Below are 19,863 nucleotides of genomic sequence, written 5' to 3' on the forward strand. Positions count from 1 at the left end.
TCCAGTTGTTGGCGTAATAAAGACCCTAAAGAACACTCCTCCTTTGTATCTTCTCCCTCCATCTGATGCATCTCAGGCAATTATAGAGTAATTAAGAAAAAAAATGTAACTAGTAATATAACTAGTAATATAACTAGTTACTTTCTCCAGGGAGTAATAAAGTAAAGTAAGGCATTACTATTTTTGAGAGTAATATGTAATATGTAATATATTACTTTTTTGAGTAACTAGCCCCAACACTGTTACTAATACATTTTGCATCTCTAGCATAGATGAAAATTCATTCAAGGAAGGTTTCTTTCAGTTTTACTAATTTTTAATAATTCTTAATTTAATAATTGTTTACACACATGCACCTTTATAAACAAGAGTTTATGGTAACACTTTATTTTAAAGGGATAGTTCACCAAAAAATGAATATTCTGTGATTAATTACTCACCCTCATGTCGTTTCAGAACTGTAAGACCTTTGTTCATCTTCGAAACACAAATTAAGATATTTTTGATGAAATCCGAGAGCTTTCTAACCTTTCATAAAGAGCAATATAATGATGATGGTGGAAGACGGTGACACGGAAGAGAAGAACTGTTAAATAAAGTCGTTATTTTTGTTTTCTTTGTACACAAAAAGTATTTTCGTAGCTTCGTGAAATTACAGTTGAACTAATGTCACATGGACTATTTTAACCATGTTCTTACTACGTTTCTGGGTCTGTGAACATTTCAGTTGATTGGCTGTCTATCCAGGATCAGATAGCTCTCGTATTTTATCAAAAATATTTCAATTTGTGTTCTGAAGATGAACAAAGGTCCTACGGGGTTTTTTATAGGAGTAATTAATGACAGAAGGACCAATTCTTACTATTTTTACTTTGTACTACTTGTAACGTGTACTAACCTGTTGGCTGGTATACCAATACAGTGTAGGGCCTTTCAGGACAAACCAAAATCTCTGCCACTTCTGAGTCACGAAGACATTTGCTTCTTTTCTCTTCTTCCAGAGCCATCCGTCACAGTCTGGGCGGCCAAGTTCACGACAGGACACTCTCCTACGGCTCATCGCTGTCCGTGTTCCTTAATTGTACATATGAATCAGGGTAGTGTCATTATTTTGCAATGGATGAAATAAGGTGTCCTAGAAAAAATTGTGCGAAAATAGTGAATGAACAAATCCATGTCTGACCTTTAGTAGAGCTCTTCTTGTTCTCCTTTTCCTCCTGCAGTACAAAGAAAGAAACATATAATTACTTTGAGATCACAGGGTTTAAAGAAGACATTCTGCTTCTGATTTCATCAGAATTGCCAATCTGTATTGTAAAAAGCACTATATAAATAACATTGACTTGACTTGACTTACAGCACGATAAAATTTATTATGCTTAATCATTATAGTATATCTCCAAAATGGACCTTGATTTTTGACTACAAAAAAGTGCAAAGTGTACTGAGTTGTGTGTCATACCAAATTAATGTTTTTAAATGTAATAAATGTTTTTTGTTCTTACTTTTAGTCCTGCCATGTCAGGGCAGGAGCTTGTGCTGGCTCGATTCAGCTCTGAGCCTTGTGGGGACGGACTCCTTCGTGCAGATGAATCTATTTCCAAACTGTTTCGACTTGCTCGCTGAGACTCTATAAAAGTGAAGACAGATTTAAACATTTAAGACAGCCTATAAGATACAATCTGAGCTGGTAAATGTCTGTAACCTAAGCAACAAATCTATATGCTCAGCAAAGAATACCAAAGAAACTGTTGACTACAACAATATTCAGTTGAAATCAAAAGTTTACATACACCTTGCAGAATCTGCAAAATGTTAATGTTAGGAGGGGTCATACAAAATGCATGTTATTTTTTATTTACTACTGACATGAATAAGATATTTCACATAAAAAAACATTTATATATAGTTTACAAGAGGAAATAATAGTTGAATTTATAAAAATGATCCCGTTCAAAAGTTTACATACGCTTGATACTTGATACTTCTTAATACTGTGTTGTTACCTGAATGATCCACAGCTGTGTTTATTTTCTTTGATAATAGTCGTTCATGAGTCCCTTGTTTGTCCTGAACAGTTAAACCACCCACTGTTTATCCTTTAGGTCCCACAAATTCTTTGGTTTTTCAGCATTTTTGTTTATTTGAACCCTTTCCAACAATGATTGTATGATTTTTAGATCCATCTTTTCACACTAAGGAAAACTGAGGGACTCATATGCAGCTATTACAGAAGGTTCAAACGCTCACTGATGCTCCAGAAGGAAAACTGATGCATTAAGAGCCGGTGGGTGAAAACTTTTGAATGGAATAAAGATGTGTACATTTTTCTTATTTTGCCTAAAAATAATATTTGGTTTCATTTTTTTCCTTATTGCCCTTCAGAACCTATAGAATATACATGGTTCCCAGAAGACAAAAAAAAGTTACATTTACCCTGATCTTCAAATTCTTTCGGTTCTTAAAGGGGTCATCGGATGACTATTTTTTGTGTACACACATTTATGTTCAAACGACGTGTAAAAGTGAACTTGGCATCCGATGACCACTTTAAAGCATTGTGTTTCCTTATGAAGCATGAGTGAGCATTTGAACATTCTGTAATAGTTGCATATGAGTCCCTCAGTTGTCCTCAGTGTGAAAAGATGGATCTCAGAAGCATATGGTCATTGTTGGAAAAAATCAAAATACACAAAAATGTTGAAAAACCACAAAATTTGAGGAACCTGAAGGATTTTTCTGAAGAACAGCAGGCAGTTTAACTTTTCAGGACAAATAAGGAACTCATGAACAACTATCATTAAACAAAAAACACAGCTGTGGACCATTCAGGCAACAACACAGTACTAAGAATCAAGGGGATGCAAACTTCTGAACCGGGTCATTTTAAAAAAATTCAACTATTATTTTCTCTTGTGGACTGTATATAAACGTCTTTTATGTGGAATATCTTATTCGTGTCAGTAGTAAATAAACAATAACATGCATTTTGTATGATCCCTCTTATTTTGGTAAAGTAATTTACATTTTGCAGATTCTGCAAGGTGTACGTAAACCTTTGACTTCAACTGTAGAAAATGAACAATATTTTTTTCTTTCTTCAGGACAATTTTGGGCAAATTCCCAATATTACATTCCCATACATTTCCCAACTGATGTCTTTCTGTACAGTCTGCTGTGACTCTTACCTGTCCCTGGCTTTAAGGTGATTGGCTGAGGTTCATTAGAGCTTTGTTCACTAGAGAGCGCTGATTTCTCCCGTCTAAAATTGTATGTGCTGTCTGACGCCGATCTGTGGTACATAAACACACACACTATATGAAAGCATATAACATTTCAAAATTAATAAAAAACACAGTCAGCTAAGAGGCCCTTTGCAGTGCTACATATACAGAAGCAGCTTTAATGCTACGAAAACGGACCCAAACACACACATACTACAAATCACATTCAAATCCAGTTCAGCCATGCTGTACACACACACACACACACAGACCTGAGATAGCGGATCACTTGCATGTCCTCACTGTAGCTCTCAGAAAACAGTTATGAAACAAGAATTTAGTTTGTGAAACACGCAGGCAGAGAAATGAAGACTTTCAGTTCTTATACACAGAAAGTTTACAGTAAAAGAGTAAAATGATGGAAAGCATTGAAGGCTAAGCATTATGGTTTATCTGAGAGAGGCAGACAAAAAGATCCTGCTACATCATAATATATTGTAAAGTCTCTAACTACTGTAATTTCTTTCCCCTTAATGATGTTTTAACAACAAACATGAAATGAGGGACTTGAAATCCCTCTACAAAGCATCAAAAAAAGCAATACAACATACTAAGGATATTCAGCCGAGCCAAACTCACCTGAAGGACAGAGAGCGGACTGAAGCTGCCACCCTGCCCAAAAGAGAATGTTTGTTTTTCTCTTCCTCTTCTTCCTCTTCCTCCTCTTTCTGAAAGTAAGGAATTGATAAGATTGATTAGATGTTTGGAAAAACCCAATGTCACCACAGAGAGTTACTCATGTGTTTTATTGTGGCGAGACGTTTTAGGTGTGTGACAATGAGTTCATGAGCACATTTCATGTCTTGTGAATGATCGTGGTGATGAATACATGAGTGTCATTGTGTGCTATTGGCTGAGTTTATGCTTATTAAGCAATACTTTGTGGGCAATAAATTTTTTTAAGGGTGATCATCAACTAAACCATTAAAAATATTCATTAATTTAAATAAAATAAACATTAACTGAAATAGAATAAAACAAAATTAACCTTATTTTATTCGAGCTAGTTCCCAAGGCAATATTTCTTGTAAGTTTAGTGTTGAAGCACTAAAAAAACTAAAAGCTACATAAAATAAAACTTATAAAAAGCATAAAAAAACGACTCGACCTCCGCATCTAGCATCTTCACCTCCAAGATCGTCTGAGACCAACCACACGGACAGCTGCTGCAACAATCGGTTTGCATAACCAAAGGATTTCTGTACAAACTGTCAGAAACCGTCTCAGGGAAGCTGATCTGCATGCTTGTCATTGTGGATCAAGTGGCCCATGGTGGCGGTGGGGTTATGGTATGGGCAGGTGTACATTATGGACAACAAACACAGGTGCATTTTACTGATGGCATTTTGAATGCACACCAGCCCAGGACCTCCACATCCAGCATCTTCACCTCCAAGATCGTCTGAGACCAGCCACCGGGACAGCTGCTGCAACAATTGGGTTGCACAACCAAAGAATTTCTGCACAAACTGTCAGAAACCGCCTCAGCAAAGCTCATCTAAATGCCTGCGTCCTCATCAGGGTCTCGACTTGACTGCAGTTCGTCGTCGTAACCAACTTGAGTGGGCAAATGCTCACATACGATGCCATCTGACACTTTGGAGAGGTGTTCTCTTCACGGATGAATCCCGGTTTTCACTGTACAGAGCAGATGGCAGACAGCGTGTATGGCATTGTGTGGGTGAGCGGATTGCTGATGTCAACGTTGTGAATCAAGTGGCCCATGGTGGCGGTGGGGTTATGGTATGGGCAGGTGTATTTTATGGACACAAACACAGGTGCATTTTATTGATGGCATTTTGAATGCACAGAGATACCGTGACGAGATCCTAAGACCCACTGTTGTGCCATTCATCCACGACCATCACCTCATGTTGCAGCATGATAATACACTGCATGAGGCCAGTGGTGGTCATACCAGATACTGACTGGTTTTTGGATCCCCCCGGACCCCCCCAATATAGTAAAACTGCACATTTTAGAGTGGCCTTTTATTGTGGCCAGCCTAAGGCACACCTGAGCAATAATCATGCAGTCTAATCAGCATCTTGATATGCCACACCTGTGAGGTGTGTCATATCATGTCTGTCAGCTCTGCATTTATCAGTATATAATGGGTCTGGTAAGGATCTGTGTGTTTATCTAAGCTCTTTGCACAGGGATCAGTCCCTCAGGGTCACCAACAGACCAGATCATTTTAAAATCCACATGACTGCTACATCACACACTGTCCTACTGAGTGTTTGCAGTCACAAGAGACTGGAGGGTAGGAAGTCACTGTTGTCATGACAATGCTTTTAATGCACAAGAAGTTGAAATGAAAATTAGATTGTCTCTTTTATTTGAAAACGTTTTTTTTTAGCGTGCATGTCTGAGTCTGTATGTATGAGAGGATATGTATTCATTTCAGCATCACAAAGAGGAAATGTGTGTATTGCATATTGAACAAGCACAACCACATGTGACGTCAATAAATCTGTTGCAAAGCAACCGCTAAAAGAACCAACAGTGTAAAGTGCTTGCAGCACCTCATATGACACTCATGTGTTCATTTCTAGCTGGTTATCAACACTGTCAAAACACTTCAAAACATTTTTACAGAGCAGATTCAAAGCACATCCACATTTTGTTAGAAATGTGAGATTTTTTTGTCATTTATTACTAACTGAATGCACATTAAATTACACTCACTCTTTCATCATATAGGTAACTACATGACATTCATTATACAGTGAATAGTATATGAATGAACATCACCAAAATGTGTGAATATACACAGTATATTGATGATATGTGACATGTATGAACACCCACTCCAGCAACATAAATCATAATTAACCATAATAATACAAATAATAAATCATAATAATGGCATAAAAATTCAATTATGACATAAAAAATGATAACAATTGTGAAATGCTGACAGATGGATAATTCTGAGTAATAATAATAATGAATGTCAAAGTGAAAGTGACAGCTGAAGTTGAAAGTAGGAGATAAAGTCATAATAATGACAAGTGACTTTTTATGTCACAGTCTTGAATTTTTTGTCAATTATGATTTAATAAAGAATGTTTTTTACTTATGTGGCAAAAATGGGCTTCCATAAAAGTCACGATAGCGAATATTTACTGAATATTATGTCAGTTGTTGTTCTCAGACCCCTGTGGACTGTTTTGTGTGTTTCCCTTGTGTATACCCTTATTTGGACCTTCCATTTCCATTTCTAATTGTTACGTCATTGTCTCATTGCATTCCTCTGATTGGTTCTTTCTGTGTATATAAGTTTGGTTGTCTCTAGTTTAGTTGGTCGGTGATTATGTTGTCATTCAGTTTAATGTCGTGAGCGTTGGTTTTGTTGGGATTTCCTGCTCCTCGTTCCTCGCATACCACGAACCGTGACAGAAGTATTGAGGTCAATGAGTTCATTTGCAAAATAACAATGTGGACGTTCAGTCCTGAAGATCATATTTGATAATCAAATCAGATGTGTGTCCAGCGTTAACAAAAGCTGACATACCCCTACGGCTATAAAACTGATTTCAGTGTCTTTGAGCTAAACTGTGAGTATAAAAGTAGTATTTTATTTTATGTGTAATGTCAACACGTATTTTTCGAAAATGCTTAAAGTAGCATATGTTGAATAAAAGAATGAGCCTGTAGTACCTCAGACTTGGCTCGGCTCTCCTTGCGTTTCAGGTACCCTGGATGCCTCCTCAAAACCAGAGTGACTCCATTTGGATTTTCCTCTAGTTTTTTAACAAGGTTTGCCCGGCTCCAGCCAACCTGAAACAGAAAGTATCATTTACACTGCGAAATAAATGTATATTTGAAGTGTTCAGATGCAAAAGCCTCTAAGTACATCTCACGTTTTTCTTAAAATTAGCATTTCTTTTTGCCTACTATATATAGGTTTCTATGTAAGTACTGGTACTTTTGAATGGGTTGAGGCTGGGATTCAGTGCATTTGAAGTGAAAGTACTATGTGTGGAGCGCATTCACTCAGTATCGTTATCTCATTTTCGACATTGCGAGCGCTATGCACACTTCAGTTTGTGTAATAAATGAAACCATGTGTCTGCGCCATTCATTCACACAGAGACACGCAGAACATGCAGGATTTATATTTAATTAGTATTTTTGCGGTTTAATATTCACAGTTACTAGTCCATAGCGGGATAAATAAATTGGATAATGTTTGGATAGTTCTGTGACATTCTCTGTTACAGTAACATTCCATTTTTACAGTAAATATAGTAAATTCCATTTTATATGATCTGATTCTGCGATTCAGTCCACGTTTGGCACATTGTGGAAATCATAGTTTTAGGGTCCTAAAACTGTGCTTGTTTTTTCTTTTAAATTTCATCTAAAATTGCTTTTTTAAATGTGAAATCTCTTTTTCTTTCTCTGAAATAACCTTTGTTTTCTTCTGTGCCACAGTAATCAGTAACTGCAGGACACTGGACCACAAACTATTGATAATCCAAATTAGTGGACAAAAGACATCTGCTCAAATCCAGCGGGCAGGTCATCAAATGAATGGAAGAGTCTTACTGTGCCAACCCGGGGTTCAGCCCCTCTCATTAAAACCCTGTCTAATTTCTATTCTTACAGCAGTCTTTATGTAAATAACACCAATATATCACTATTAGTACAGTTAAACATCATTAGCATTGAACTGTTGCCACTTACCACTATCTGTCCGTTGACCTGAATGACCTCATCTCCCGCTAAAATCTTCTCACAGATCTCTGTAGGAGACTGTAAGACAGGATTTATGGTTATGTACAGCAGTGTTCTAATACACACTACTGAATTGATCAGCATCAAAACACTACCAATAATAGCAAAGGAATGATTGCAATGGCTTAGGAAATTGAATAGCCCATTCAAACTGGCACATCAACCAAGTGGATTTTGAATGCAACATCAATATCTGAATGATTTTTCCAGGATGATTATTAAGCACTACCATTCAAAACATTGGGGTCATAAATATGGAAAAACTGCTTCGGATAGTACTAGATAGCAATACCAGTAAATCTGCACTTTGTTGTGAGATTTTTTCAGTCCCCAGGAGGAAACAAGCTTATAAATCACACAGAATGATCTTTTGAAAATCTAAAAAAGCAGACAGTTTTGTGTGAGAGGTAGGTTTAGGGTAAGGGGATAGAGAGTACAGTTTGTACTATGTGTGTGTGTGTGTGTGTGTGACTAAATATGGTTCGTTTTAAATTCAATGACAGATGAAACTAAAGGAGATGACATCACAACTCTCCTCTTCCCCTATTTGTGATTCTAAAGAAAACAATTTTCTTTGAAACATAATTGATCTCATTCTCTCAGGTCATAACAGGAAAGAAAAATGTGCAAACAATTCAAACCCATGATTCTGTTTTTCCAGAACAAAAATTTACAGATAATGTACTCACCCCCTTGTCATCCAAGACGTTCATGTCTTTTTTTCTTCAGCCGTAAAGAAATTATGTTTTTTGAGGAAAACATTTCAGGATTTTTCTCCATATAATGGACTGCTATGGTGCCCCGATTTTGAACTTCCAAAATGCAGTTTAAATGCGGCTTCAAATGATCCCAAATTTTTTATCTCAAACGCTCATCTTGTCTTGCTCTCCCTGTGTATTCTGGCTCAAGACAGTTAGGGTATGTTGAAAAACTCCAATCATATTTTTTCCCTCAACTTCAAAAATCATTTCAAAATCACCCTACATCGCTGCAGAAGTACCGACCCAGTCTTTGCAAAATGAACATGCAAAGAAGATCAAACACCCTCGACAAAAAAGGTAAAGCAGCGATATAAGACGATTTTGAAGTTGAGGGAGAACATGAGATGGGAGTTTTTTGGCATACCCTAACTGTCATGAACCAGAAAAAACAGTTCAGGCAGAGCAAGACAAGACGAGTGTTTGACATTAAAAAGTATATAAATTGTATTAGTTTTATAAAAATAACCGTTCGTTTTTGCTAGATAAGACCCTTCTTCCTCAGCTGGGATAGTTTACAACCGCATTTGGGATCGTTTGAAGCTGCATTTAAACTGCATTTTGGAAGTTCAAACCGGGGCACCATATCAGTCCATTATATGGAGAAAAATCCTGAAATATTTCCCTCAAAAAACATAATTAATTTATGGCTGAAGAAGAAAGACATGAACATCTTGGATGACAAGGGGTGAGTACATTATCTGTCAATTTTTGTTCTGGAAGTGGACTTCTCCTTTAAGTGAGTCCAGACACCTTTAAACTAGCCTACATTTTCCCTAGCAGGAAGTTGACCTTTTGTTCATTCTGTTCTGAGCCAATTCATTTACAGGCAATGTTGGGGGAAACGTATTACAAATAACGTGAGTTACGTAATAATATTACTTTTTTCAAGTAACTAGTACAGTAACACATTACTTTTGAATTTCTAAGAAAATATTAATTAAATTACTTTTTCAAATAAGTAACGCCAGTTACATTTTTCCCCATTTATTGATTGACAAGTCTCCTGTCGGGAAATTGTGAGTAAACATGATGTTACTGTATTCTAGACTAAATATGAACATGCATTAATTCATCTCACTCACAAAAAACAGATTCAGTATTCCTCAAAATGAATAAAAAAACTGTGAAATGCAAACTCAGAATATGACGCAACCCTGCTACAATTAAATGTTAAATAAAACAAATATCCTTTATGTATTTAATCCCATTTTATTAACCAGTCTCTTTGCTGCTGACCTTCAGAATTAGAATCAGAATTCTGATGATGCAATTCAACCATACTAATAAGTAAAAATTACTTTAGATAAACTAACATTTGTGCTTCATTTTTTTATAGCTGAAGAGTGACCTCCTGCGCAAATGTACTTTTCTTTCCGCCTTAGGTGAATTCATTTCACTTTTGGTGTAAAAGGGCTTTTACATTAAAATTGTTTTATATTAAAAACAAAGAAGCAAGCCCTGCCAGATTTAATGTAACGCAAAACTAATGTAACACATTACTGTCCATAAAAAGTAACTAAGTAACGTAATTAGTCACTTTTTCAGAGCCTAATGCAAAATTGTAATGCATTACTTTTAAAAGTAACTTTCCCCAACACTGTTTACAGGATCATTCACTGCAAATACACCCAGCAGACAATTTAATAAATGATTTATGTCTGTTTACGCACTAAATTCCTCCCTAAATAAATACATTAAGAAAACAAAATGATACTTTTCAATCTTGGTAGATTATATGAAGCGCTGGGGTACCATCAACCTGTCCTACCTCTGCTGCTGTTCCAGTGACAAAATGATTTCTGGATCCTGTGGTGGTGATCTCAATTCCCTATGTGAAAGAAATAATGTGCATATCAAGCCAAGAATATCTTAGACCTCAGCTAAACCAGAATTCAATGGATTTGATATTGTCTCCTATAAGCGAGATGAGAATCCGGGCTGGTAATTGGTTTATGAAGCCTGCTGGTTTGCTTTTATATTCAGCCCTCCTGCCAGCATTGTGGCAAGAAATTCAAAAGGAGAACTGAGGGAGCATGTTCAAACCGGTGCTGGTCAAATGAATCGACTGCAGTATCAGATGTCAGCCCAAGCCGGATCTATATAGTATTGATTGTGTTGGAAATGTGCTGTAAGTACAAAGACCTCTATCTTAAGAGACAATGAACCTGTACGGTACAACCTCAGTCTAACTGAATCCATCAATAATAATCAGTCATGTCCAATTATTATATTCTTTGAAACTTGAAGCATGCCAGCTCATTATGTTAAAAAAATACAGACCTAATGAGTTTGCCCACAACCTCTCTCCAGAAAACAGTAGAGGCACTTCTCACTTGGCAAAAATCATTATGTGTTTTTATATTTCGAAAGACATTCATTTCTTTTGTCAATAAACTACAGTGTACTGAACAGTGTAAAGCCCTGTTATTGGATTTCCTTGAATGGTTTGTATGTTTGTAATGGATGACTGCCAATGTAATCATACATGTGTGTTTTGGGTCAGATTTGAAGACTCACAAAACACAAAGGCTCCAAATTCACTTCAAATATGTCAAAAATGATAAAAGACTATGCGAGCCCTTAGAGTTTGACTGTTCTTAAACAAACCAGGGCAAATTTAAATCAATCATGCAATTTTTAATTGGATAATTTATCAGTTTACAGACACCTTACAGAAGAACTTCTTTTTGTGGAGCTGCCAAGTGTTTGTGTCGAAGGTACAGAAAGGAAGAGCTTTACATAATTAAACTCTCTTTAAATAGCTTCACCCTTAGCAACATATTAGCTGAATACAATACAAAGTGAAAGGACTGTCTGAGTGGAAATGATTTGAGCCAAGCTGAGAAGGAGATGAACGAGACAGAGAGTGAGAAAGATGATGTTGAAATGAAGATTTTGGTACCTCTATACTAAGCGTGAATAGTTCTTTAACATTTGCAAAACTATAGTGTAAATTTAGCAGCAGCAATGTACATAAATGTGGAACACACAAAATTTACTTGAACCTTTGACATTATAAAAATGATTTTTCAAGTTAAAAATAAAACACTGAAGTACATTTTACAAAATTTTGTGCATAATTCAATGTGTTAATTGCCTTTTCCTTGTAATTAATTATACAATTTCTGACTGAAAATTGTTTTAAAACCATCTTTTGAGGGTGCTGCTGAAAGCCACAAAAATAGGAAACGCATTTGGACAACGAGAGAGGATGAAATAGAGAAAGAGTGAATAACTGTAAAGGAATCAAGTTATAAATGATAAGATGCATTACCACTTGATCTCCAGGTGAGGCTGGGACCAGGTCAACACTCTCCAGCTGGGCAGTATGGGTAAGAAGAGGCAATGGAGTAATGGTCAAAATCTCATCACACACTGCTACCAACTGACGGCACTAGAAACAGAAAGAAAAAGTAAACACAGATATCAGGTTAAATGAAGATGGATCATCTCTTCCAAAGTAGTGATTATAATCACATACAATACCAGTAAAAAAAGTTTTTGAACAGTAAGATTTTTAATGTTTTTTAAATGTCTCTTCAGCTCACAAAGCTTGCGTTTATTTGATTTTTAAACATTTTTACTATTTAAAATAACTGTTTTCTTTTAGAATATTTTAAAAATGTAATTTATTCCTGTGATTTCAAAGCTGAATTTTTAGCATCATTACTCCAGTCACATGATCATTCAGAAATCATTCTGATATTCTGATTTGCTGTTCAAAAAACATTTATTATTATTATTATTATGTTGAAAACAGATGAGTATAATTTTTTCAGGTTTCTTTGATGAATAGAAAGTTCAGAAGAACAGCATTTATCTGAAATAGAAATATTTTGTAACATTATAAATCGCTTTATCATCACTTTTGATCAATTTAAAGCATCCTTGCTAAATTTAAGTAAAAATATATTTAAATAGAAAGCAGTTTTAAATAGTAAAAATATTTCACAATATTACTGCTTTTGCTGTATTTTGGACCAAATAAATGAATTCTAAAAGAACTCTTTAAAAAAAGAGAAAAAATTAAAATCTTACTGTTCAAAAACTTTTGACTTGTAGTGTATTATTGGAATATAGTGAATATTATGTAGGCTATACAACCATTTAACTGCTTGGTGCTGGTAACATGTTGCTTGGAAGAAAATTGATCGACAGTGGCACATTTATAATGTTAAAAGATTGCTATTTCAAATAAAAACTGTTCATTTAAATTTTGTATTCATAAAAGAATCATGAGTAGGACCTCAAACTTTTAAACGCCAACTGTAGGTGTAAATATACATTTATATAATATAATATAATATTGATAATATGAATACTATAATATAATATTAAAGAAATGTTGCAGAATCAATACAAGTCATGTATGACTCAGTAAATCTATAAATACAAGTAAAAACCACATTTACAGCAAGGACAGTACTAGAAGCCTATTAAGTATTGCCCTGGGATAATGTTAAAATATACACTGCAGTCCTAATGATGAAAAGATGATTCAGAAAACTTATATATAAGCTGCGCATTTGCTTATCAGCTTGTAAGTTCAGTACACTTGTGAAAATGACCTTAACAGCATATCGATTACCACAGAAAGCACGTAATTGTGTGTAATTTCTGTCACTGAAATGTATTAATGTATTCATACAGACAACTAATAATAATATAACACAATCTATAATTATATTAATGTAATTTAAAGATTTAAAAGACATGTAGAAAGTAAGAGTGAAAACAGAAGATGATCTCTTACTATGGAGATGATGTCCTTCTCCTTTTCAAACACAGCGGTTTCCTACGGGGAAGAGAGAGAGAGAAACGAGAACATTTACTAAAAATGCAAGTGTTTCCACCCACTGAGGAGTTTGATCCACAGTTCAAAGATCTACAAACATACATGAGGGGAGTTCACCTAACCCACTCACTCCAGGGCTGATTCAGCTCCTTCAGCCCTCTCAATGAAACACTTCCTTAAACAGAGTGACACTACACACCGCTAACATACAGCCAACAACCCTCAGACCGTCTAATCCACTACATGAGCCGTTCAAGACCTAAGTGCATGATTACATGCACACACTCATACGTAATGACTGGAACATGTAGATCATAGTCTAATTAAAGGATTTGGGCGGCCGCTGAGGATCGGTGGCAGGAGAAAAAGCGTTTGAACCTGATTTACCGATGAGCCAGATCTTATGTAACATCCCTAAAGATAAACACTGAATCCCAGACCACCAACAGATTCACTTCAGCCAATGCGCAACTCAATCAGCCGTGAAGTTCAGTACAAATACAACCAAAACAAACAAGGGCTCATATCCAACCTCAGATCTGCTTGTATTAGCCAGAGTTAGTCCATCTGAGGCATGAAAGTATGTACTTACTGGACTCAGGTATGCGAATGAGAGGATATGACATGACACACAGCTGAAGAATTTTGTGGGAGGTTTGTGTGTGTGACACCGATGGCTCACTTCTCGTTAATTCAAACAGGTGTGTCACTTCCCTTCATGAGAGATCAACACACACAAAAACATTGAGACTCACAAAGAGTTTTATGCATTCATGTCCAGTGGTCCATCAAAACCTAATAGGCTCAGAGGTAAAGTAAGAGGTAAACCATCTGTACAGTTTGTTAGGATAAGAATCACTACTGCTTGTCAACTTAAGCGTAACATTTGATTATACACAGATATATGTTTTATACATTTGTATGTGTGTTACATATATGAAATATATCATTTAACTTTTTTATTTTTTTGTTTTTAATAATTGTGGTGAGTTAAAATGTAGCCCAACTGGCCAAACAGGAAAAATACTTCTATTGGGGGTGGGCTATACTGACTAGGGCCAGTAAGCAACAACTTTACAATGGGTTAAAAACACTCGTTATGCTAGCATTATGGTGATAGCTTACGCATGGGCAAGCACCAATCTTGTTTAGAAAGAAACCCTCAGTTCCTCTATAAATACACACATAGTTTGGAGTAAAACAATAAGATCTGACAGAGAGTTGGCGATTTAACACAGCAGTGACTGCTGGGATTCCACTTTAAATCAGAGCAATTATCTTCTTTGTTTGAGGTGATTGGATAAGCATATGGTTGTGCTTCCAAGCAGGTTTTTATGCACAAGTGCTTGGCTGTGCTGTTGCCATGGAAACAGATGTAAACGTAAATCTGAATGGAATGACGGAATGGAATGATGTGGAAGGTCAAAAAGGACATACAATCTAGCGTAATATCTTCTACTGTATATTCACACCCTGTCAAGGAAAACTGCCAGAGTGTCTTTTTATAGGTCATTATGGTACAGTTCAAGCACAGGTCAGTCCTTACTGCTGATTTAAAAGCAATCTCACTGATTTACCACAATAAATCTCATCTTAAATCACATGCAGGAAAAGCAGGTCTAATCTGAAACAGAAATTAGGGTTTGGTCGATAGACGATGCCATCGTCCATCACTGATGGCTAACAGATTCCACCCCTCCCCCGCATCCCACTGAATCTAAATACCGTGTTCGGAAAGGAAATTACATGTACTACGGAACCTTAAAAGGAATAAACAGAGTGTTTATTACATCGCATCATCAATCGGCCATATTGGCGCTGCTGAATGTAAACAATGCCATGAACTGAATGGAACTCACGTGTTTTGCTGATTATTGCTGCTGAAAATGGTCAATTATTGTCATGTGTTGGGTTGTATGAATCGGTCGCACCAGGATCAACATTTGTCAACAGTTGTTTGTTGAGTACTATAGACTGCCAAAAGTTATAACAAATCAAGGAGAAGAGTGCAAAAATTGTCTGAGGATCAAAAGGTGTTTGTGGTTGTCCGAACTGAACCAGGATTTCCAGGGCAAGAATCTTGACAACATTCATGTTTGTTTTTATCATTTCCAGTCAGGTATATAGTTTAGACAGCATAAATTAGCAGAACAACAAATTAAATATGTACGGGGGCAGCCATGGCCTAATGGTTAGGGAGTCGGGCTTGTAACCGAAAGGTTCGAGTCCCAGGTCTGGCAGGGATTAAATGTGGGGGGAGTGAATAACAAGCATTCTCTCCACCTTTAATACCACGACTGAGGTCCCTGAGAAAGGCACCAAACCCGCAACTGCTCCCTGGGTGCTGCAGCGATAGCAATATGGCTGCCCACTGCTCCAGTTGTGTGTGCGTGTGTTCGTTCACTACTCACTACTGTGTGTGTGCACTTGGGTGGGTTAAATGCAGAGCACAAATTCCGAGTATGGGTCACCATACTTGGCTGGCCATGTGTCACGTCCTTTCCTTCCTATTCAGTGGTACATTACCTGTGTAATATATGCTGTTGTTTACATCTGGGTAACTGACCAAATTGTGACATACAGTAAGTGGGATGAAAGAAATATATTTCAATACTTTCTCTCGCAATTATATCGTTGGGTAATTATGCTGTATATAAATTGCAGGCATCAGGGAGCCACTGTAAATATGCAGGGCATTGAAATCACTTTTGAATGTGCGCTCGGTTTTTACTTTCATTTTCAAGATTCGCGTATGTACTGTAATGTAACAGGCTACTGCTAACAAGCGTCTATCCATGTCCCTTTAGTGGCTCCATAGAACACATTATTGTTCTCAATGCCTGCCCAGTTAATATATGTCACCATTTTAAAATCCATTCCACATTTTTTTTCAAATTTCCATAGAAATGAGCCCCGAAAATGAACATGAAGTTCAGGAAAACTAATAAACTAAGCCAATTATACCAACATTTCAAAGATATAACAAAATGTAGCAAAAAATACAAAACAGAATTGTTTTGAGTAAAGATTTTAAAATTTATAAAGCAGTTGCAGACCTAATACAGTATGAACTGGAAACTGTTCCAGAGTTTAGGGCCTGCAACAGCAAAAGCACGTTATCCTCTTTCTTTTAATTTAACTCTGGGAACAGTGAGCAGTCTAAGACTACCAGTTCTAAGAGCTCGAGAAGGGTTGTGTAAGGATAGAAATTCTGATAAATAGGAGGGGACTAAATTATTTAGAGACTTAAAAACAAAAACAAGGATTTTAAACGCCACTCTAAACCTCACAGGCAGCCAATGTAGAGAAGCTAACGCAAGAATAATAGGAGTAAATTTATGAAGGGCTCATAGGCTCATTGGAAGTACTGAAAAAACATACTTATATGTAAAAATCACTGCAGTTTCCAGTTGAAATGAACACTAGAAGCAGTAAAAATCTGACAACATTTTTGACATCCTGTGTTTGAAAGCTTTTGAATGCTGTTGTCACATATACAGCTTCATATGCATGAGTTTTCTAACTCAGTAGGTTTGCTTGGTAGCTCACGCGATACGGCATTGCACTTGAGTGATAAAGAGCTCTAGTACAAACCCCTTGTAACTACAGTTTGAAAAAACAGCTCAAATCCACATAAAGGAAGTTAAAATAGCACAGCTGCATCAACAAATGCATTTTATATTACTTTTGCATTTGTTAACACTATCAGATGGTTTTGGGTTGGGTTTTGGTAGCGACACTCCCTGGATATCTGAATCCTGAACAGCTGCAATACGTACCTCAAGCAGCGAAATAAAAAAGAAGCAATACTTGTCTGTCCCAACATAATAAAAACATGCCAATGTCACATATTGACGTGTGTTTTTGCACCACTCCCTGGACATTTCACTTTGAAACTGCCAAGAAATGTGCAGTATGTAATTGCGGTGTTGCAGAAATGTATATAAAGGCACGTATTTTCATGAGCCTTGGTTGCCGTTAGGAGTCTTGGTGACGCATTTTGAACCAACTGGAGAAGGACAAGGAAGTGGCAATGAGTTACAGTAGTCTAAACATGATGATATAAAAGTATGAATTACTCTTTCAAAGTCTTGAAAAGACAGAAAAGGCTTGATTTTAGAGAGAAGACGGAGATGAAAGAAACAAGATTTAACCACTGAATTTGCCTGTTTATCAAGTTTAAACTCACTGTCTAGCAAGACACCAAGAGTATTGGTTTGGGATGTAACAAAATGTCCACCGAGATATTTTGTGGGAATGCCACAAGGGGGACCAAAGAATATAATTTTGGTTTTCTTTTCACTGAGATTGAGAAAACTGGATGACCTCCAGATTTTTATGTCCTTCATATAAGCCAGCAGATAATAAAAAGTGTTGCTGCTATCTGAGTGTTTAAGCTGCAAATATATCTGAGTATCATCAGTGTAGCAATGAAAAGAGACACCATGCTTACTAAAGAGCCCAAAATTACTAACTTCAGACTTCTCTCTGTTGAAGCATACTGGAGTACTCCAATCATTCAGTATGCTTAAACCTAACCCCTTTCTTACAAACACATACATACAGAAAGACAAGATCTTTTGCTACCTCTGTTTCATTGCTACTTTAAATGAGGTAAGAAGGAAAGAATATTTTGTCTTTTGATATTTTTCTGTGCACACATTTTCATTGTATGCATACCTCAATGGAACTGGAAACTAAAACTCAAAACTGAAACAGAGAAAGACACCTGATTCGTTTACTCTCCATTCCTGCTATTGTCCTCATCCTCTAGGTCTATTGAGGCTGACATCCTCACACAAAGGAGCTTCATTCAGCTCAAAAGCTTTTACCTTGTTATCTTCTAGTTCCCAACAAAGCTCCTCATTTCACACTGATAATGATCATTAACTCTGTTTTCAACATTGCAGAAAGAGAGAGAGCTTTCCTCAGGTCAGCTGTTTTCTCCCATCTTTTTCTGAAGCTTATTGGCATGACAAATAACTGCATTTGCAGCTGCATACAAAGACAAAAATGGAGCAAACCAAAGTATATAAATGCTTCTGTCTCTAGGCAGAGATAAACAGCTAAATCAGATGTTCTGTTGAGGGGTCACAGGCCAGCAGACCTGAAGATACTAAAAAAAGATCCGCCTCTCATCCTGCACGGATCCATTTACACCTCTCAAACGCATAAACAACACACATGGTTGTTTTCCACTGACTTGTGTTGTTTTTATAGCGAGCTGATGATATTTTATATCCCCTAACTCTCACAGAAACCTTTCTACATTTTTATATTGTCAGTAAGGCATTTTTGGTATGTTTATTAAGTTTACATTCCATGCTAGACTAAATTTCCTAGCAAAAATATACACACCATGTCTAGTTTTGTGTCAAAAGAGCTGTACATTTTGTGCGAAGAGAACTCAGCATTACTGTTTAAACCTGTATGAGGTCTTTAAATATCATCCAACATTAACCACATAATGATCAAACTGAACTCTGAATGGAATTTAGACACTCAACAAAAGAGACGACTTCCAAAATTCCATGAAACAGAGTGTTTATCAAATAAAGCCATTTCCTCTCAATATAAACTGGTAAGAGTTATACCAAAAAATTCTGACGCAACTTCAGACATGTAGATTTTGAAAAAATGTAAACAACTGAAAAATGTATTCCAGGTAAAGATAAAGCAAGCACACACAGTACCTCTGTCTGATCGACGTGACCTTTTCTTCTTAATCCACTGATGTATTTCAGTACTGTGTGTGTGTGTGTGTGTGTGTGTGTGTGTGTGTGTGGGTGTGTGTGAGTTTCCTTTTGCACCCTCTCTTACTCTCCGCCTCTTATCTCTATTTTAATTAATCTATCTTTCACTCCCTCACCTCTCCTTCTTTTAAATTCATTACTCCTCTCTCTCTTTCTCGATAAAGTCATCGGCTGACTGCTAATTATTCCACACTCCCCAGGCAGTGCTCCCAGCCCATACAAACACAGAAAAACACGCACAGGTGCAATTATATCTCTGATAAAAAGAGTTTCTCTTCATATCTGGGTTAACCCTGGAGACACTGAATATTTGTTCATCTGTTCATTAAAACCTCAGCACCACCAGTGAGCAAGACACAGTCATCTATGTATGACACACACTAGTATCACCAGAAAGGTTTTCTTGACATGATGACCTTTGACTTCAGATGACGTGGTTTCTGTAAGGATCAGAGGCCCACCTGTCCCCTAACACCTGGTCTAACACTCACCTTCATAGCTTCAAATGTCAGAAACTTATTAAC

The 19,863-nt window shown here is 36.6% G+C and overlaps 1 protein-coding gene across 3 annotated transcripts in view; it reads right to left on the minus strand.

Annotated features, from left to right (window-relative positions):
• Positions 1 to 19,863, minus strand: part of cnksr1 (connector enhancer of kinase suppressor of Ras 1) — a 41,940-nt gene that overhangs the window by 11,066 nt on the left and 11,011 nt on the right. Inside the window, exons 5-15 of one of the 3 annotated variants that reach the window (XM_051133153.1) lie at positions 13,545 to 13,586; positions 12,066 to 12,185; positions 10,560 to 10,619; positions 7,980 to 8,048; positions 6,951 to 7,070; positions 3,864 to 3,952; positions 3,497 to 3,526; positions 3,189 to 3,292; positions 1,506 to 1,630; positions 1,184 to 1,217; positions 899 to 1,074 (exon numbers count right to left, since the gene is read on the minus strand). In XM_051133153.1, the coding sequence (XP_050989110.1) occupies positions 899 to 1,074; positions 1,184 to 1,217; positions 1,506 to 1,630; positions 3,189 to 3,292; positions 3,497 to 3,526; positions 3,864 to 3,952; positions 6,951 to 7,070; positions 7,980 to 8,048; positions 10,560 to 10,619; positions 12,066 to 12,185; positions 13,545 to 13,586 (969 nt within the window). The remainder of the gene's footprint in view (positions 1 to 898; positions 1,075 to 1,183; positions 1,218 to 1,505; positions 1,631 to 3,188; positions 3,293 to 3,496; positions 3,527 to 3,863; positions 3,953 to 6,950; positions 7,071 to 7,979; positions 8,049 to 10,559; positions 10,620 to 12,065; positions 12,186 to 13,544; positions 13,587 to 19,863) is intronic. The other 2 variants (XM_051133155.1, XM_051133154.1) reach the window with 2 other exon arrangements.

This window comes from Labeo rohita, chromosome 17 (assembly GCF_022985175.1).
Source record: "Labeo rohita strain BAU-BD-2019 chromosome 17, IGBB_LRoh.1.0, whole genome shotgun sequence".
NCBI classification, from domain to species: Eukaryota; Metazoa; Chordata; class Actinopteri; order Cypriniformes; family Cyprinidae; genus Labeo; species Labeo rohita.